We start from the raw sequence: 18,361 nt of genomic DNA on the forward strand, positions 1-18,361 counted from the left end.
AGTTCCTAAATAGGAACCATAGCTTGTGGTGGAAGAAGTCCTGCAGAGCCACCTCCTTTCAGAAAAAAACCGTGGTGCTCGAGTGCTGAGAAGAAGCTAGCCACTACGGGTGTATCCGTGGGTGGACATTGGTTACATGAACCAAAAGTCGCATTTCAGCCTATGGTCTGTTAGAGAGGCGTCTGTAGCCCTAAGTAGCGTGGGGGGGGTGCATTTAAAAGTGGAAGGGGTCTTTGTGCCAGTACAGCCAGTGACGCACCCCATTTAAAGAAGTGACCCCTCTATAAGATGCAGTTTCATCTCTCATGAAGTAGACCTCCTTCCTCAGCTGCGTTCTCAGGGTGAGATGAAATTGCTGGTCACCCATATATCGCTCAAGTCAGACAGAGGCCATTTTAGACATATAATTACCCTCCATCGTGAGGTATTTATGGAGCAGAAATGGCCAGAGGATATGGGGCGAACTTTCACAGAAGGCATGGAAAGGAGCATTACTAGATCCGCTGAGCAACAGGCCAGCCGTGGTGCCACGCCTGCGAGGAGTTTTGGCATATTCAAAGACCAGTAACTCCACCATGGCAGCAAAGGATGACACCCCAGGGCCTTTCCCCATTGCCCTTTACCCTTTTGCACCTGCACCTGTGGTCCCTCCTGATATTGCAGCAGAGGGTGACAGGGTCAAGCTCACCAAGAACAGCGAGGAGGGGTGGGTTGAGTTAAAGGACAGGAAGGCTAAGGGGAAGAACAAACATTTCCAAGCCTCTCTGCCACAGGAAAAGGAACCAGGGATTTCCCACAGATCTAGACAAGAAGATGCAAATATCACCTCAACAAGGGCCTGGAGAAGTCATGAGGGAGGATTTAGTGCTGAGGACTGAAATTTCCTTCAAAATGGAGGTCACAGTCTCCCCACCCTCCCCCCCCACATCAGAGGAACAAAAAGGAGAAGGCACGTGCCCCTGAATCCGATGATAGGGAACTGACTAAGGGGGAAGACTTCCCCACCCAAAAGACTGCACTCTAGGGGCTCTCGGTGGAAAGAGGCTCACTCTCTGCTGTGGCTGACTCCCCTGAGCTTGCGACCTCCGGTTTGATGGGTACCCCTGCCAAACAGGGACTTGCTCAAGGGGCTGATCTGTCGTCGCGTGGTGTAGTGTGCTTGGAGTGCGCATCCACCATGGAAGGGACTGACGCTGGTAACAGCAAGGGAGTAATCCACGGGGTTGATCTCTTGGACTGTAGAGTCCACAGAAGCAAATTACCCTTCTGGGGGTCATCGGTCCACAGGGTCTGATGGGATCCGGAGAAGTCCTGCATCACCATCCTTCCCGAAGCAGCGGAGTGCCTGGGTCGTGATAGTGGGGAGATATTATTCAAAGATGGGTGAACAAGGCCACCCAGGTGCAGAAACGGGCAATGCCAAGGAGGGTCAAGCCCTTCTTTCAGACCAAGGAGGTCGATGAGATGACCACACTGAGGCATGGTAGAGATTAGTAGTGGCAAATAGGGGGCCAGCCTTCCCCTGCCCCTGGAACAGGCCATGGGTGCTATTGACGATCCAGGGATAGTGGTGTCTCCCCCCAGGACTGCTCATGAGCTTAGTACCAGGCCCGTAGTGAGGCCGCTCGACTATACTGACTCCAGCATGTGGGTTCAGGACAGTCAGGATGAGGATGTTTCCGGTAGTGGAGTGAGGGTGAGGAACGGGACAGTGAGGATGAGGATGTTTCCGGTAGTGGAGTAAGGGTGAGGAACGGGACAGTGAGGATGAGGATGTTTCCGGTAGTGGAGTGAGGGTGAGGAACAGGACAGTGAGGATGAGGATGTTTCCGGTATTTGAGTGAGGGTGAGGAATGGGACAATGAGGATGTTTCTGGTAGTGAAGTGAGGGTGAGGAACGGGACAGGGAGGGTGAGGATGTTTCCGGTAGTGGAGTGAGGGTGAGGAACGGAACAGTGAGGATGAGGGTGTTTCCGGTAGTGGAGTGAGGGTGAGGAACGGGACAGTGAGGATGAGGATGTTTCCGGTATTTGAGTGAGGGTGAGGAATGGGACAATGAGGATGTTTCTGGTAGTGGAGTGAGGGTGAGGAACGGGACAGTGAAGATGAGGATGTTTCCGGTAGTGGAGTGAGGGTGAGGAACGGAACAGTGAGGATGAGGGTGTTTCCGGTAGTGGAGTGAGGGTGAGGAACGGGACAGTTAGGATGAGGATGTTTCTGGTAGTGAAGTGAGGGTGAGGAAAGGGACAGTGAGGATGAGGATGTTTCCGGTAGTGGAGTGTGAGAGAGGAACGGGACAGTTAGGATGAGGATGTTTCCGGTAGTGGAGTGAGGGTGAGGAACGGGACAGTGAGGATGAGGATGTTTCCGGTAGTGGAGTGTGAGAGAGGAACGGGACAGTGAGGATGAAATTGTTTCCGGTAGTGGAGTGAGCGAGAGGAACGGGACAGTGAGGATGAGGATGTTTCCGTTAGTGGAGTGAGGGTGAGGAACGGGACAATGAGGATGAGGATGTTTCCGGTAGTGAAGTGAGGGTGAGGAACGGGACAATGAGGATGTTTCCGGTAGTGGAGTGAGGGTGAGGAACGGGACAGTGAGGATGAGGATGTTTCCGGTAGTGCAGTGAGGGTGAGGAACGGGACAGTGAGGATGAGGATGTTTCCGGTAGTGCATTGAGGGTGAGGAACGGGACAGTGAGGATGAGGATGTTTCCGGTAGTGGAGTTAGCGGGATCAGGATGTTTCCAACAGTGGATTGAGAGAGTGGGAACGGGACAGTGAGGATGAGGATGTTTCTTGTAGTGGAGTGAGGGTGAGGTACGGGACAGTGCGGGTGAGGTTGTTTCCGGTAGTGGAGTGAGGGTGAGGAACGGGACAGTGAGGGTGAGGTTGTTTCCGGTAGTGGAGTGAGGGTGAGGAACGGGACAGTGAGGATGAGGATGTTTCCGGTAGTGGAGTGAGGGTGAGGAACGGGACAGTGAGGATGAGGATGTTTCCGGTAGTGCAGTGAGGGTGAGGAACGGGACAGTGAGAATGAGGATGTTTCCGGTAGTGGAGTGAGGGTGAGGAATGGGACAGTTAAGGATGAGGATGTTTCCGGTAGTGGAGTGAGGGTGAGGAACGGGACAGTGAGGATGAGGATGTTTCCGGTAGTGGAGTGAGCATGAGGAACGGGACAGTGAGGATGAGGATGTTTCCGGTAGTGGAGTGAGGGTGAGGAATGGGACAGTTAAGGATGAGGATGTTTCCGGTAGTGGAGTGAGGGTGAGGAACGGGACAGTGAGGATGAGGATGTTTCCGGTAGTGGAGTTAGCGGGATCAGGATGTTTCCAACAGTGGATTGAGAGAGTGGGAACGGGACAGTGAGGATGAGGATGTTTCTGGTAGTGGAGTGAGCGTGAGGAACGGGACAGTGAGGATGAGGATGTTTCCGGTAGTGCAGTGAGGGTGAGGAACGGGACAGTGAGAATGAGGATGTTTCCGGTAGTGGAGTGAGGGTGAGGAACGGGACAGTGAGGGTGAGGTTGTTTCCGGTAGTGGAGTGAGGGTGAGGAACGGGACAGTGAGGGTGAGGTTGTTTCCGGTAGTGGAGTGAGGGTGAGGAACGGGACAGTGAGGGTGAGGTTGTTTCCGGTAGTGGAGTGAGGGTCAGGAACGGGACAGTGAGGGTGAGGTTGTTTCCGGTAGTGGAGTGAGGGTGAGGAACGGGACAGTGAGGATGAGGATATTTCCGGTCGTGGAGTGAGGGTGAGGAACGGGACAGTGAGGATGAGGATGTTTCCGGTAGTGCAGTGAGGGTGAGGAACGGGACAGTGAGGATGAGGATGTTTCCGGTAGTGGAGTGAGCGTGAGGAACGGGACAGTGAGGATGAGGATGTTTCCGGTAGTGCAGTGAGGGTGAGGAACGGGACAGTGAGAATGAGGATGTTTCCGGTAGTGGAGTGAGGGTGAGGAACGGGACAGTGAGGATGAGGATGTTTCCGGTAGTGGAGTGAGGGTGAGGAACGGGACAGTGAGGATGAGGATGTTTCCGGTAGTGGAGTGAGGGTGAGGAACAGGACAGTGAGGATGAGGATGTTTCCGGTATTTGAGTGAGGGTGAGGAATGGGACAATGAGGATGTTTCTGGTAGTGAAGTGAGGGTGAGGAACGGGACAGGGAGGGTGAGGATGTTTCCGGTAGTGGAGTGAGGGTGAGGAACGGAACAGTGAGGATGAGGGTGTTTCCGGTAGTGGAGTGAGGGTGAGGAACGGGACAGTGAGGATGAGGATGTTTCCGGTAGTGGAGTGAGGGTGAGGAACGGGACAGTGAGGATGTGGATGTTTCCGGTAGTGGAGTGAGGGTGAGGAACGGGACAGTGAGGATGAGGATGTTTCCGGTAGTGGAGTTAGCGGGATCAGGATGTTTCCAACAGTGGATTGAGAGAGTGGGAACGGGACAGTGAGGATGAGGATGTTTCCAGTAGTGGAGTGAGGGTGAGGTACGGGACAGTGAGGGTGAGGTTGTTTCCGGTAGTGGAGTGAGGGTGAGGAACGGGACAGTGAGGATGAGGATGTTTCCGGTAGTGGAGTGAGGGTGAGGAACGGGACAGTGAGGATGAGGATGTTTCAGGTAGTGGAGTGAGGGTGAGGAACGGGACAGTGAGGATGAGGATGTTTCCGGTATTGGAGTGAGGGTGAGGAACGGGACAGTGAGGATGAGGATGTTTCTGGTAGTGGAGTGAGGGTGAGGAACGGGACAGTGAGGATGAGGATGTTTCCGGTAGTGCAGTGTGGAATTCTTTTGGGCCTCCTGGAACATACTGAGTGCTGACCACACAAGGGTCCTGAGTGAAAGCCTAGCGAGAGACGAGATGCCCCTCTCTTGGCATAGGACAGTCATGGTCCTGCTACCAAAGAGGGGCAGAACTTCGCCATCTGAGGAACTGGCACCCAGTGTCTCTCCTGTGCACCACATATAAGATCTTTGCCTGGGCAATGGCTAATCGCCTGGGTTCCATGCTGTCCCAAATGATCCACGCAGACCAGTCTTACATGGTCCCAGGCCAGTCCATTCAAAACAATATCCACCTCATCTGGGACCTGATCCATCTGTCCCCTGAGGTTGGCCTGTCAGTCACCTTTCTCTCTCTCAATCAGGAGAAGGGTGGATTATAACTATCTCCTCGGTATTTTGTGTATGCTCAGACTCAGACCCATTCTGGCACCCATGTCCATTTGATGTGCACTACTGACAGGGGTTAATGGATCTTTTTGCTTTGGGAGGGGAGGGTTGCATCAGGGCTGACCAACGTCGCAGCAAATGTATTCTGTCTGCAAAGAGCCTTTCCTGTGCCTTCGCCAGAAGTGGTTGAAAGGTCTAGCTCTGCACGAGCTGCAGACGAAGGCAGTCCTTTCTGCTGATGATATCCTCCTTGTGATCATTGACCCTGAAGATCACAGCGAGATTGCCAGAGGGTCATCTCAGCCACATCTTCTGCCAGAGTCAACTGGGGAAAGTCCTCTGGTCTTTCAGTGGGTCAGTGGGGTTTGGACTCCCTGCCAGAGGGGCTAAAACCATTGTGCGGAGCACAACCCACCGCCTCGATCTGGGAGTCTACCTAAACTCCTTTATGGAGATGCGGCTGGCAAACTGGTGTGACAGAGACAAAGATCTCTGCTAAGCTGGGATGCTGGTCAGGTCTACTCCACGCAATCCCATACCGGGTCAGGACGTTGGTCATTAACCAACTAGCAACCTCCACGCTAGTCCCACCCACTGTATTTGTCGTCAGGACCCAGAGGAAGTTGGTGGACTTCTGGGGCACCAGGAGGCATTGGGTCTCTGCTGCGGTCCTGAGTATTCCGATCGCTGAGGGATATCAGTCACTGGTGTACGTGCATACCTAGCTGATGGCTCTCCACCTCAGGACCCTGCGGTGATACGTGTACACTGAGCACCCTCTGACCTAGCTCGCGCTGGCGACACTTTCTTCACCGGGGCATACAGCTCCCAGCAGCAAACTTCAGCTATACCGCTCTGGGGGATTTGCCAGGTTTTTACCAGGAGCTATTACAGGTCTAGTCTTTGGATCTTCTCCAGTCAGAATGCTCCTCGAGCCATGGGGAGGTTGTTTCCCATCCCTTCGCAGTGGGCATGGGGGTGAATCGAGGCTGTAGTATGCCTCCAGCTGCAGCAAATCCTGCTTGGCTGGAGATGCCCATGAGACCCAAACCCTGAGATCTTACACAGTCCCACACACAAGCCACCACTGTGCCATTCTGCATCGTACTGAGATGGTTCCTGTACGGGCTGTTCTTGCACAATTTTCACTCCTGCCATTCAAACACATCTTACCATCAGGTGGTGAAAGGGAGTCCCAGTGAAAGTCTCTCTCTGTGGGGTTTTGACTCTGGACATTGGGGGACTGGGGTGGAGGGTGTTGCACAGGGCAATGGGCTCACTCAGAGGATATCCTGGAAGCCTTGATCCTGAGCCTGCCCAAGATGGCCATTCACAGGTCTGGGCAGTGGACTGTCATGGGCTCAGCCTGAGCCGACCGTCTGCCCCTCTTCCAGGGCTACATTTGTGCCAGTGCATCCTTGAAGAGGGAGTATACAAAAAGTATGGGTACAATCGGGGAGTTCCATGAACGGTACAACCCTCACGGAATTGTCTATCTAATATACATTAACAATAATATTTTAACTTGAATTTGTTCACTGTCTTGTTAATATATGATGTTTGTATTTCCCAGACTTTTGAGTGAATAACCATTTGCAGTTTTTGAGGGAAAAAGCGGAGGTCTGAGGGAGGGTCATTCTGTGAGAGAGGTGGTATTGAAGGAGGGTCAGACTGTGGGAAGGGTGGTACCGAGGGCGGGTCACACTATGGGGGTGGTACTGAGGGAGGGTCACACTGGGGGGTGGTACTGAGGGAGGGTCACACTGTGGGGGGTGGTGCTGAGGGAGGGTCACACTGTGGGAGGGGTGGTACTGAGGGAAGATCACACTATGGGGGTGGTACCGAGGGCGGGTCACACTATGGAGGTGGTACTGAGGGAGGGTCACACTGGGGGGTGGTACTGAGGGAGGGTCACACTGTGGGGGGTGGTGCTGAGGCAGGGTCACACTGTGGGAGGGGTGGTACTGAGGGAAGGTCACACTGTGGGAGGGGTGGTACCGAGGGCGGGTCACACTATGGGGGTGGTACTGAGGGAGGGTCACACTGGGGGGTGGTACTGAGGGAGGGTCACACTGTGGGGGGTGGTGCTGAGGGAGGGTCACTGTGGGAGGGGAAATATTGAGGGAGGGTCACTGTGTGGGAGGGGTGGTACTGAGGGAGGGTCACACTGTGGGAGGGGTGGTACTGAGGGAGGGTCAGTCTGTGAGAGAGGTGGTACTGAGGGAGGGTCACACTGTGGGGGGCAGTACTGAGGGAGGGTCACACTGTGGGAGGGTCATTCTGTGAGAGAGGTGGTACTGAGGGAGGGTCACACTGTGGGGGGCAGTACTGAGGGAGGGTCATTCTGTGAGAGAGGTGGTACTGAGGGAGGGTCACACTGTGGGAGGGGTGTTACTGAGGAAGGATCACACAGTGGGGGGTGGTACTGAGGGAGGGTCACACTTTGGGAGGGGTGTTACCGAGGGGGGGGTCACACTGCAGGAGTGGTGGTACTGAGAGAGGGTCACACTGTGGGGGGGTGGTACTTTGGCAGGGTCACACTCGGTACTGAGGGAGGGGTGGTACTGAGGGAGGGTCACACTGTGGGGGTGGTACTGAGGGAGGGTCACACTGTGGGAGGGGCTGTACCAGGGTGGTGATAAGAGACAAATACATTAGGGACATTAAAAAACTCTTAGATAGACACATGAATGAAAGAAAAGTAGGAGGGAAGGGCTGCATTTTTCTTACAGTCGGCTGAAGGACTTTATACTGTTTGATGTTCTATGTATAGACTGACTGCTCTTGTCATCTAAATTAACCCTGCTGAACTCTGTCCCTTAACCCAGCTTTGTCCCTCATCCCTCCTCTCTTCAGGAAAAGGAACAATACACAAGCCCTCCTTGGCCCTATTTAATGTATTTAAGTGCTTCACCACACTTTGAAACATAGACATCTACAGCAGATTACAGGTCCTTCGGCCCACAATGTTGTGTCAACCATGTAACCTACTCCAGAAGCTGCCTAGAATTTCCCTAATGCAAAGCCCTCTAGCTTTCTAAGCTCCATGTACCTATCTCAGAGTCTCTTAAAAGACCCTTAGACTTTAGGGGAATAACTTTTCCTCATCTCAGCACCCAATGCCTTACTTGCATCACTGTAAGCCTCAGAAAAAAGGGACATCCTTTCAGAACAGAGATGAGGAGGAATTTCTTTAGCCATAGGGTGGTGAATCTGTAGAATTCATTGCCACAGGTGGGTGTGGAGGCCGAGTCACTGGGTATAAATTGAAGGCTGATAGGTTCTTGATTCTGGAGGTGCTAGAAATCCAGCGCAACACACACAACATGCAGGAGGAGCTTAGCAGGTCAAGCAGCATATACGGAGGGGAATAAATAGTCAACACTGGAAAGGAAGAGGGAAGAAACCAAAATAAGGAGATGGGAGGAAGGGAAGAAATAGAAGCTGGCAGGTATTAGGTGAGACTAGGTAAAGGGGAGGTGGGTGGGTGTGGTAGGGGATGAAGTGAGAAGCTAGCAGGTGATGGGTAGAAGAGGTGAAGAGCTGAAGAAGGGGTGAGGGCTGAAGTGCGGGAAATGGAATTTTTCCAGAAAGTAGTGGAGGGCTTTGAGGCCTTCTGGACCTCACCAGTTCCCCAACACCACCACACTCCTCAGCTTGTCGGAACTGGTACTCACACTTAATAACTTCTCTTTCGGCTCTTCCCACTTTCTCCAGACCAAGGGTGTAGCTATAGGCACTCGCATGGGCCCTAGCTACACCTGCCTCTTCGTGGGTTATGTGGAACAGTCTAAGCTCCAAATCTATACTGGTACTGCTCCCCAACTTTTCCTTTGATACATTGACGACTACATTGGTCCTGCTTCCTGCACCCATGCCGAGCTTGTCAATTTCATTGACTTTGCCTCTAACTTTCACCCAGCCCTCAAATTCACTTGGTCCATCTCGGACACTTCTCTCCCCTTTCTTGATCTCTCAGTCTCCATCTCTGGAGATAGACTGTCCACTGACATCTTCTACAAACCCACCGACTCCCATAACTATCTTGATTATAGCTCTACCCACCCTGCCAAATGCAAAAATTCTATTCCCGATTCCCAGTTCCTCAGTCTCCGCCGCATCTGCTCTAAGGATGAGGCTTTCCGTTCCAGGACATCCCAAATGTCCTCTTTCTTTAAGAATCGTGGTTTCCCTTCTGTTGTCATCAATGATGCCCTCACCCGCATCTCCTCCATTTCTTGCACTTCAGCCCTCACCCCATCCTCCCGTCACAACAGGGACTGTGTTCCCCTTGTCCTCACCTATCACCCCACCAGCCTCCGGATCCAGCATATTATCCTCTGCAACTTCTGCCACCTTCAACAGGACCCCAACGCTAAGGACATCTTTCCCTCTCTACTCTCTGCTTTTCGCAGGGATCATTCCCCCCGCAACTGCCTGGTCCACATGTCCCTTCCCACATATCTCCCACCTGGCACTTATCCCTGCAAGCGTAAGTGCTACACCTGTCCCTACACCTCATCTCTTACCACCATTCAGGGCCCCAAACAGTCCTTCCAGGTGAGGCAGCACTTCACTTGTGAGTCTGTTGGGGTCATCCATTGCATCCGGTGCTCCCGGTATGCCCTCCTCTACATCAGCGAGACCCAATGCAGATTGGGGAACCACTTCATTGAGCACCTAGGTCCACCACAACAGACAGGATCTCCCGGTTGCCACTCACTTCAACTCTCCTTCACATTCCTATTCGGATATGTCCATACATGGCCTCCTCTACTGCCATGGTGAGGCAAAGCTTCGGTTGGAGGAACAACATCTCATCTACCGTCTGGGTAGTCTCCAGCCTGGTGGTATGAACATCGAATTCTCTAGCTTCCGGTAATTCCCTCCCTCTCCCTTCCCCATCCCACCTTCACTCTGTCTCCTCTTCTAGCTACCTATCACGTCTCATGACTCTGCCTTCTTCTATTTCCCATAGTGCTTTCCCCTTAGATTCCTTCTTCACCTTTCCTGCCTATCCCCTCCCTGCTCCCCTACCCCTTGATCTTTCCTCTGATTGGTTTTCCACCCTCCCCCCACCTTCTTTATAGGGCCCCTGCCCCCTCCTTCTTAGTCCTGACAAAGGATCTCGACCCAAAACATTGACTGCTCCTTTCAACAGATGCTGCCTGACCTGCTGAGTTCATCCAGCTTTTTTGTATGTCTTGATTAGAGGGAGGTGTTGGGCAGGTAAAGAGAAGGGGTGAGAGGAGTGCCAAAATGGGAAATGGACGAAAAGAGGAGGAGGGAGAAATTACCAGAAGATGGAGAAATCAATATTCGTGCTGTCAGGTTGGAGGCTACCCAGGTGGAATACGAGGCGATGCTCCTCTTAGTTAGTAAGGGTGGCAAAGGTTACAGGGAAAGGCAGGAGAATGGGATTGAGAGGGAAAAATAAATCAGTCATGATTGATCACAAAAATGGGCTGAATAATCCAATTCTGCTCCTGTACTTTATGCACCCTGGCTCTAGATTTCCCCACAACCCCCAGGCCTCTGGAAGAGGTGTCAGAGTAGTGCCATAGGCAGACACAGCCCTAGCTGACCCATGGTTAGTAACATACAAAACGCTGGAGGAACTCAGTGCATAAGGCAGCATGTTTCTCTCCATAGATGCTGCCTGACCTGCTGAGTTCCTCCAGCGCTTTGCGTGTGTTACTCTGGATTTCCAGCATCTGCCAAATGTCTAGTGTTTACAAGGAGTGGTTAAGCTGGGAATACCAGTATAAACTACCACACGGCCTCCAGCTACACCAATACTCCCAGAGGCATTCCACACAGAAGCGCCAGTGGTGGAACTTGCAGCTCCAGCAGGGTTGCTGTCTGTCCCAATGCTCACAGCCTCCCAAACCGATAATGATTAGTCTCAAGTGTACACCCTCGACTCGTTGCTGCAACTGTTGACCACAAGAACCACCAAGACCATAAGGCGTCTAAAAGATAAGATTCAGTAAACCAACTGGAGTTCTGAAAGCAGCAGTTGTCCTGGCCCAACCATGTGGGTCCAACAGCCCAGCAAACTCATCAGCATTTCTACTTCCTCGGTTGCACTAAGGAAATTTAACTTGTCCCCAATTATCCTTACCAAGTTTTGCAAATGCACCATAAAATCCAGATGCATCATGGCTTGGTAAGACAACTGGTCTACCCATGTCTGCAAGAACACAGCTCAGCACATCAAACAAACCAGCCGCCATCCAGCAACTCCGCCTACACTTGGAAAATCAGTCAACATAATCAAAGACATCCCCCACCCCAGACATTCTCTCTTCTCCCCTTCATGTCAGAGAGAAGATAAAAAAGGCTGAAAGCAGGTACCACCACGCTTAGGAATAGCTTCTATCCTGCTGTTATCAGTCTCTTAACCCTTCACTTCACAATCTACCTCGTCATGGATCATGGAATGCCCTCCTCTAATTTGGCTGTTCATGAGAGTCCATCTCTGTTGTGTATTTAATATTTCAGAAATACTTGAGCAATATTGTAAATGTATCGTTTGATTAAGCATCAATACTAGCACATCTCAGGGGTGTGTGCACAGCCCACTGCTCTATTCTCTATGACTGTGTGGCTCAGCACAGCTCAAATACCATCTATAAATTTGCTGACGATACAGCCACTGTTGGTAGAATCTCAGGTGGTGACGAGAGGGCGTACAGGAGTGAAATATGCCAACTAGTGGAATGGTGCCGCAGCAACAACCTGGCACTCAATGTCAGTAAGACAAAAGAGCTGATTGTGGACTTCAGGAAGGGTAAGACGAAGGAACACACACCAATCTTCATAGAGGGATCAGAAGTGGAGAAAGTGAGCAGCTTCAAGTTCCTGGGTGTCAAGATCTCTGAGGATCTAACCTGTTACCAATATATCGATGTAGTTATAATGAAGGCAAGAGAGCAGCTATACTTTATTAGGAGTTTGAAGAGATTTGACATGTCAACAAATACACTCAAAAACTTCTAGATGTACCGTGGAGAGCATTCTGACAGGCTGCATCAGTCTGGTAATTGTGTTGGGGGGGGGGGGGGGGTGGCTACTGCACAGGACCAAAAGAAGCTGCAGAAGGTTGTAAATCTAGTCAGCTCCATCTTGGGTATTAGCCTACAAAATACCCAGGACATCTTCAAGGAGCGGTGTCACAGAAAGGTAGCATCCATTATTAATGACCTCCAGCCACCAGGGCATGCCCTTTTCTCACTGTTACCATCAGGTAGGAGATACAGGAGCCTGAAGGCACACACTCAGCGATTCAGGAACAGCTTCTTCCCCTCTGTCATCCGATTCCTGAATGGACTTTGAAGTTTTGGACACTACCTCACTTTTTTTTAAATATGCAGTTTTTCTGTTGTTGTATGCTTTTTTTTAAATCTATTCAATATGTGTAATTGATTTACTTGTTTTTTTAAAATTTTATTTACTATTTTTCTCCCTACTAGATTATGTATTGCATTGAACTGCTGCTGCTAAGTTAACAAATTTCACGTCACGGGCCGGTGATAATAAACCTGATTCTGCTTTTGTTGTTTACATAATTACAGGTTTATGTAAAGGTATGTGAATGGCATACGTCATTATGCCACCACATCACTAAGTGCATGCCTCATCAACGTAAGAAACTTCATGAGTTATCCTTGGCTTAGTGTTTTTCATTCAATTAGTTACGAAGCATAATAGTGGTGATGAGAACGTTCTAAATAAACCCAAGATGACTACCTATTTGTTGAAGCGCAGCAAAAGTTAAGTTTAAAAATAGCACTTTTTTTATGAGGGGGAGAAAGATAGTCAAGGTAAAAAAAAGGCAGAAAATGGGACTAAATTCATGGGTTTGTAAACAGTGAGCACTGGGTGATAATAATCATAAATTTTAAAAAAGCAGAAATAGCTTGCTACATCGAAAAGATAGATGCATTCAATTGCACAAGGGGTAACCGGTATAATGAACAGTATTTTGAAGCAAATTAAATAGCCAATGAGAAATAAGTACAACTGTTAAAAGAGCATACAGTTTGGTTAGAAGTTTAACTGCCCCAACCAAACCAGCTGAAATTAGCTTTATTGATATCATTAAAGTAATACAGGAACATGTAGAACCAAACCCATTGTTGATTGTAGAACACTTTAGGCTTCATAAGCAGAATCAAAAAGAAGGGGAGCCCATTACATAGCTGGATTTAAGAAGCTGTCTGAGCATTGCCTGATCAGTGATGGGCTTAATGATGCACAGAGATCATTAGTTTATGGAATCTTATAACAAAGCATTTAAAAATGGCTCCTAAGTGAAACATAAATTTAAAAGAGCAGTTGAAATCACTGTATCAACAGATACAGTAATCAGAGACACAATTGAGTTGCCGTCAGGAATGAAAATGAACGTGAACAAAATTGCAATGTCGATACAGAAATCTGCCTGGCTGAACAAATTATGTTATCATTGTGGCAAGGGCTCAGATACATTAGACTAACGCAGGTTTACAGGCAAAACCTGCAGAAAATAAAACAAAGTAGGACACATATAAAGAGCATGTCAGGCAGAAAAAATATATGGACTGCACATGGAAGAGAAAAAGATAAAGTCGTTTCAGCTTCAAAAAGATTCAGATTCAGTCTATTGTCATTTATAAACCACAAATACAATGCAGTCAAAAAATGAGACACTAATCTGCATGCTGTTGATGAAAAATCTGATAATGAACAGAGTGACAGAGGGCTGCATAGCCTTAAGATTTATAATATAAAAACTAACAAGACAAGCAATATGGTTTACACCAGAAGTGCATGGCAAATTAATTAAAATTGAATTGGACATTGGTTTGCTGCTTCAGTCATTCCACAAACTGAGTTTAAACAGTATTTCAACGATACTGAAGCCTACAGATATCCTTACGAAATTATTACTAGAGAAAAGACAACTCCTGTGGGAATGGCATTTGTAACAGCAAAGTACAACAACCAACAAGCCACATTGGTAAGAACACAAGGGCTGGCGTTGTGAGGTTGTAATTGGCTGAGACAACTAGAACTTGACTGGAGATCCATCCATCATTTGCATGCCTCATTCCCTGCAAGAATCAACTGAAAGTGAATTAAGAAAGGTACTGGATTATGCCACAGCAGTGTATAAGAATGGCATTGGAAAATGCAAACATATCAAGGGTAAAAAGGTGTTAAATGAAAATCCACATACAAGTTTTACAAAACCCATCCAGTTCCTTATACCAACCATGTTAAAGTAGCCAGTGAGACAGACATACTTTATTAATCCCAAGGGAAATTGGATAATCCATGCTGGATCACATGGAGGCTGAAGGAATTCTTATCAAGGTTGAGTGGAACCTATGGGCAATGCCAGTAGTCCCAGTAGCCAAAGATGGGTCTCTCAGGATCTGTGGTATTTTAAGGTCACCATCAACCCAGTACTGAAAGTAGATCAATACACTCTGGCCAGGATAGAGGATATTTTTGCAAACCTTCCTGGAAGGAAAACATTCAGCAAAGTAGGCTTAGCTGAGTCCTACCTACAGATGAAGATGGAAGAAGAGTTCAAAGTGTTTCTCACAAAGGGCTTTATCACTATAATAGGTGTATTTTTGGAGTAGCATCTGCACCGGCACTCTGGCAGAAAGCTATAGACCAGGTGCTGCAAAGCTGCCCAGGCACTCAGTGTTACCTGGATGACATCGTTATTACCAGTGAGGATGACAAGGAACATCTCCAAAATCTTAAGTGTTAAAAAGATTAGAAGATTAAACTTCAGGCTCACAGCACAACGCAACAAGTATGAATTCTTTAAACCAAGCATCATTTACACAAGTGCGTTGAGAAAATTCAAGCAGTGGTGGTTGCCCCACAGCTTTGCTCCTTTTTAGGATTTGTTGATTACTATAACTAGTTCCTGCCAAACCTAGCTACTGTGCTCCACCCCTTGAACTCATGACTACACAGCAGGAAGAAATGGCAACAGACAAATCAGTGTGAGATGGCTGTCCACTAGACAAAGGAAATGATTATGTCTAACACCGTACTGACACATTATGATCCACATCATACAGTGAAGCCTGCCAGTGACACCTTGCCATATGGTATGAGTGATAGAAGTGAATGCTCCGTAGCCTTTGCATCCATTCCTTTACCGCTTACAAACTTATTTATAGATTGACAGAGAGGCCTTCAGTCTGGTTTTAGATGTAAAACATTTCAAATAGTATTTGTATGGGAGAGAGTTTACCCTCATTACTGATCATCAACCACAAGTGTCCATTTTCAACCCACAGAAGGGAGTTCCACTAACAACAGCAGCAGGAATGCAGAAATGGGCCCTGTTTCAAAAAGACATGCTGGAATCTTGAAAATGTTGATGAATTGTCCTGTTTATCCTTGGAAGAGGAAATATCTGAAATATTTCCAGAAGAGGACACTCCTCTTGACATATTCTCCCTAATGCAAATCGAAATTCTCCTTATTATACCAGAGATGATCCAAAGAGAAACAAGAAAAGACCCCACACTGTCTCAGGTCTAAATAGCAACCCAAAATGTCTGGAATGTGCAGCAGAAGTTCCAGTTTCCCACATGTTTATCCGCGCCAGGATGAACTTGCCCTTGACGGAGGTTGCCTTGTGTAGGATTGAGAATATATGATCAGGATCCAAGCTGACAGGTAAAGTGTTGGAGAAGCTACATGCCAGTACTGATCTAGGAGTTGTCAAGAAGAAAAGCATTGGCCTGAAGCTTTGTCTGTTGGCTTGGGAGAGACCAGCAGATTTAGCAATTTAGCATGCACAGTTCAGGATGCCAACACACCCAGGTGCCAAAGGCAGCACCGCTCCATCTCTGGGAATGGCCTGCATTGCCCTGGCAGAAGATATGTGTGGATTTTGCTGAACCATTCATGGGCACAAATTTCTTGGTGGATACAGCTACAAAGAGGCCAGAAGTGTTCCCAATAGCCTCCACTACAGCCTCGCAGAATGGTGATGTGTTAAGAAGCCTCTTCTTAGTCAGTGACAATGGACCACTGTTTGTTGTGGAACAGTTTCAGTCGTTGCTGAAAACGAATGGAAAAAGACACATTTTATCTGCACCATACCACCCAGCTACAAATGGCTTGGTGGGAAGGTTTGTCCAGAGTCGAAAGTAGTGGTCACCAACCTTTCTAAGCCCAAGATCCCCCACCTCGGCCTTAGTGAAAGGCAAGATCAACCTACTAAATCGATTAGTTACACGCATGTGCACCAGGGCGGAAAAGACCAGAGGTAAAACCCCACAACTCAGAAGTAGAAATAATGTATAAACACAGGGGTACCCACCCTTTTTTGCACCGCGGACTGGTTTAATATTGACAATATTCTTGTAGACCGGCTAACTGGGGGAGGTGTTAAACACAACGGGAATACAGCGATACTCGAAGCAGTTCCTTATATCCAGTCTATTCCACAATTTAGTTTTCGCGGCTCTCGGCACTTAGCTGTTGTCTCGCTTGCTCACGTTTTTTCCGCTGAAAAACTCAACACATTTGTCTTTAAGTGCAGGGTGCTTGGACTCAAGGTGCCAGAGCAGCATTGAGGGTTTCATTGCCTTGGACAGCCTCCCGGCCCAACTGCAGCCTCCCGCCTGCCCGCCGCCTTGGCCAGGTGCAGCTGGTAGTAGTTGGGGTGAGAGGACAAGGTAAGGGCCGGAGGTCCCTGTGCCGGGGCCGTGGTGGTCGCAGTCTAGAGAGTGCGACTGACCGACCGACCGACCGAGTGAGGAGGAGTGCAACAGGACGTGCATCCGCCCCCCCCCCCCCCCGTAGGATCTATGGGCCGACAAAAGTTTGTTTCAGTAGATCGCTGCGAGGTAGCTGCTCGGCTACTTACGAAACCCTGAGCCTGAATTAGGTCTTCTGCGAATATTTTAGCACTGGCTTTCCCACGGACGTTCGGAGTGCTAAACAGGTTTAGAGGTGGTGCCCATCTGTCGCGCTCCAGGCCAGTAGCAACGGCACTTCCTGCCGGCCACCCAGTGATCCTTGGCACGAGGGTATCACTGCGTTTACACAACCGATGTCCTCGCGTGGGTTCAAGTTCAACAGTGGGCTGACAGGGAATTAGGAAAGATGCAGCTGACTCATATTGTTTCCTCGTGGTTGGTTGGGGACCGCTGAAGTACACTGTGTAGTGCAGGGGAGCTACACGCATGCACACTGGGCAGAAAGAACAGAACTAAAAGAACAGAACTAAAACCCCGCAACTCAGAAACAATCTCTCAACAGTATTTGTGGGGGGGGGTTTTCAGGATCTAGTGGGGAAGTCTCAAAGATCAACCAGTCGATTGCGATCGATGGGTTGACAACCACTAGTCTAAAGAATGCACTGCCAGCAATGTCAGTGGAACATACTACACTGACACCAATTCAGAAGCTCTTCCTTGCAGATCACAATGCAACACACACCACAACCAACAACTCACCAATTACACAGTTCCAGGGTCATCCCTTGTGCTCATGCTTGGATCTCCTCAAACCCAATCGCAGAAGGAATATGAACTTCAGGGGGAACTTCCTTACTCACAGAGTGGTAGCTATGAGGAACGAGCTTCTGGTAAAAGTGGAGAAGTGGAATGGAGGGTTATGGGCTGAGTGCGGGCCAGTGGGACTAGGTGAGTGTAAGAGTCAGCATGGACTAGTAGGGCCAAGATGGCCTGTTTCTGTGCTGTAATTGTTATATGTTATATGGTTATAAGTGGTAGAGGCAGGTTTGATTTTGCCATTTAAAAAAAAAAGTGGATAGGTATATGGAGAGGAAAGGAATGGAGGGTTATGGGCTGAGTGCAGGTAGGTGGGACTAGGTGAGAGTAAGCGTTCAGCACAGACTAGAAGGGCCAAGATGGCCTGTTTCCATGCTGTTATTGTTATATGGTTATAAAGTTATATGAAGGACAAACAGCTGAGACAAATTGAGGGCTCCTCAAACAAGGAGTTTTGATGTTTTACTCCTGGTCAAGCAGTCTTGGAGAGGGACTACAGAGGTGATCAAAAGTGGGTACTTGGAAAAGTTAAGGACAGAACTGGACCATCTCCTACACAGTGGAGATTGCGTCTAGCATCACTTGGAGACGACACATCAATCAGTTTAGAGCAAAGTCACTTGCGAGAGGTATCCAGAGCTGTCAGAACCACCTCCTG

The 18,361-nt window shown here is 49.0% G+C and overlaps 1 protein-coding gene across 6 annotated transcripts in view; it reads right to left on the bottom strand.

Annotated features, from left to right (window-relative positions):
* Nucleotides 1–18,361, bottom strand: part of LOC132397051 (calmodulin-binding transcription activator 2-like) — a 221,645-nt gene that overhangs the window by 194,965 nt on the left and 8,319 nt on the right. Inside the window, exon 2 of one of the 6 annotated variants that reach the window (XM_059975301.1) lies at nucleotides 10,459–10,531. The exons of 4 other annotated variants lie outside the window; for them this stretch is intronic. Coding sequence is in view for 1 of the 2 variants with exons in the window: in XM_059975299.1 (XP_059831282.1) it covers nucleotides 6,335–6,397 (63 nt within the window). In the remaining variant the exon portion in view is untranslated. Of the gene's footprint in view, nucleotides 1–6,334; nucleotides 6,559–10,458; nucleotides 10,532–18,361 lie in introns of those variants that run through there. One more of the 6 variants, XM_059975299.1, reaches the window with a different exon arrangement.

Source organism: Hypanus sabinus, chromosome 7, assembly GCF_030144855.1.
Source record: "Hypanus sabinus isolate sHypSab1 chromosome 7, sHypSab1.hap1, whole genome shotgun sequence".
Classification (NCBI taxonomy): Eukaryota; Metazoa; Chordata; class Chondrichthyes; order Myliobatiformes; family Dasyatidae; genus Hypanus; species Hypanus sabinus.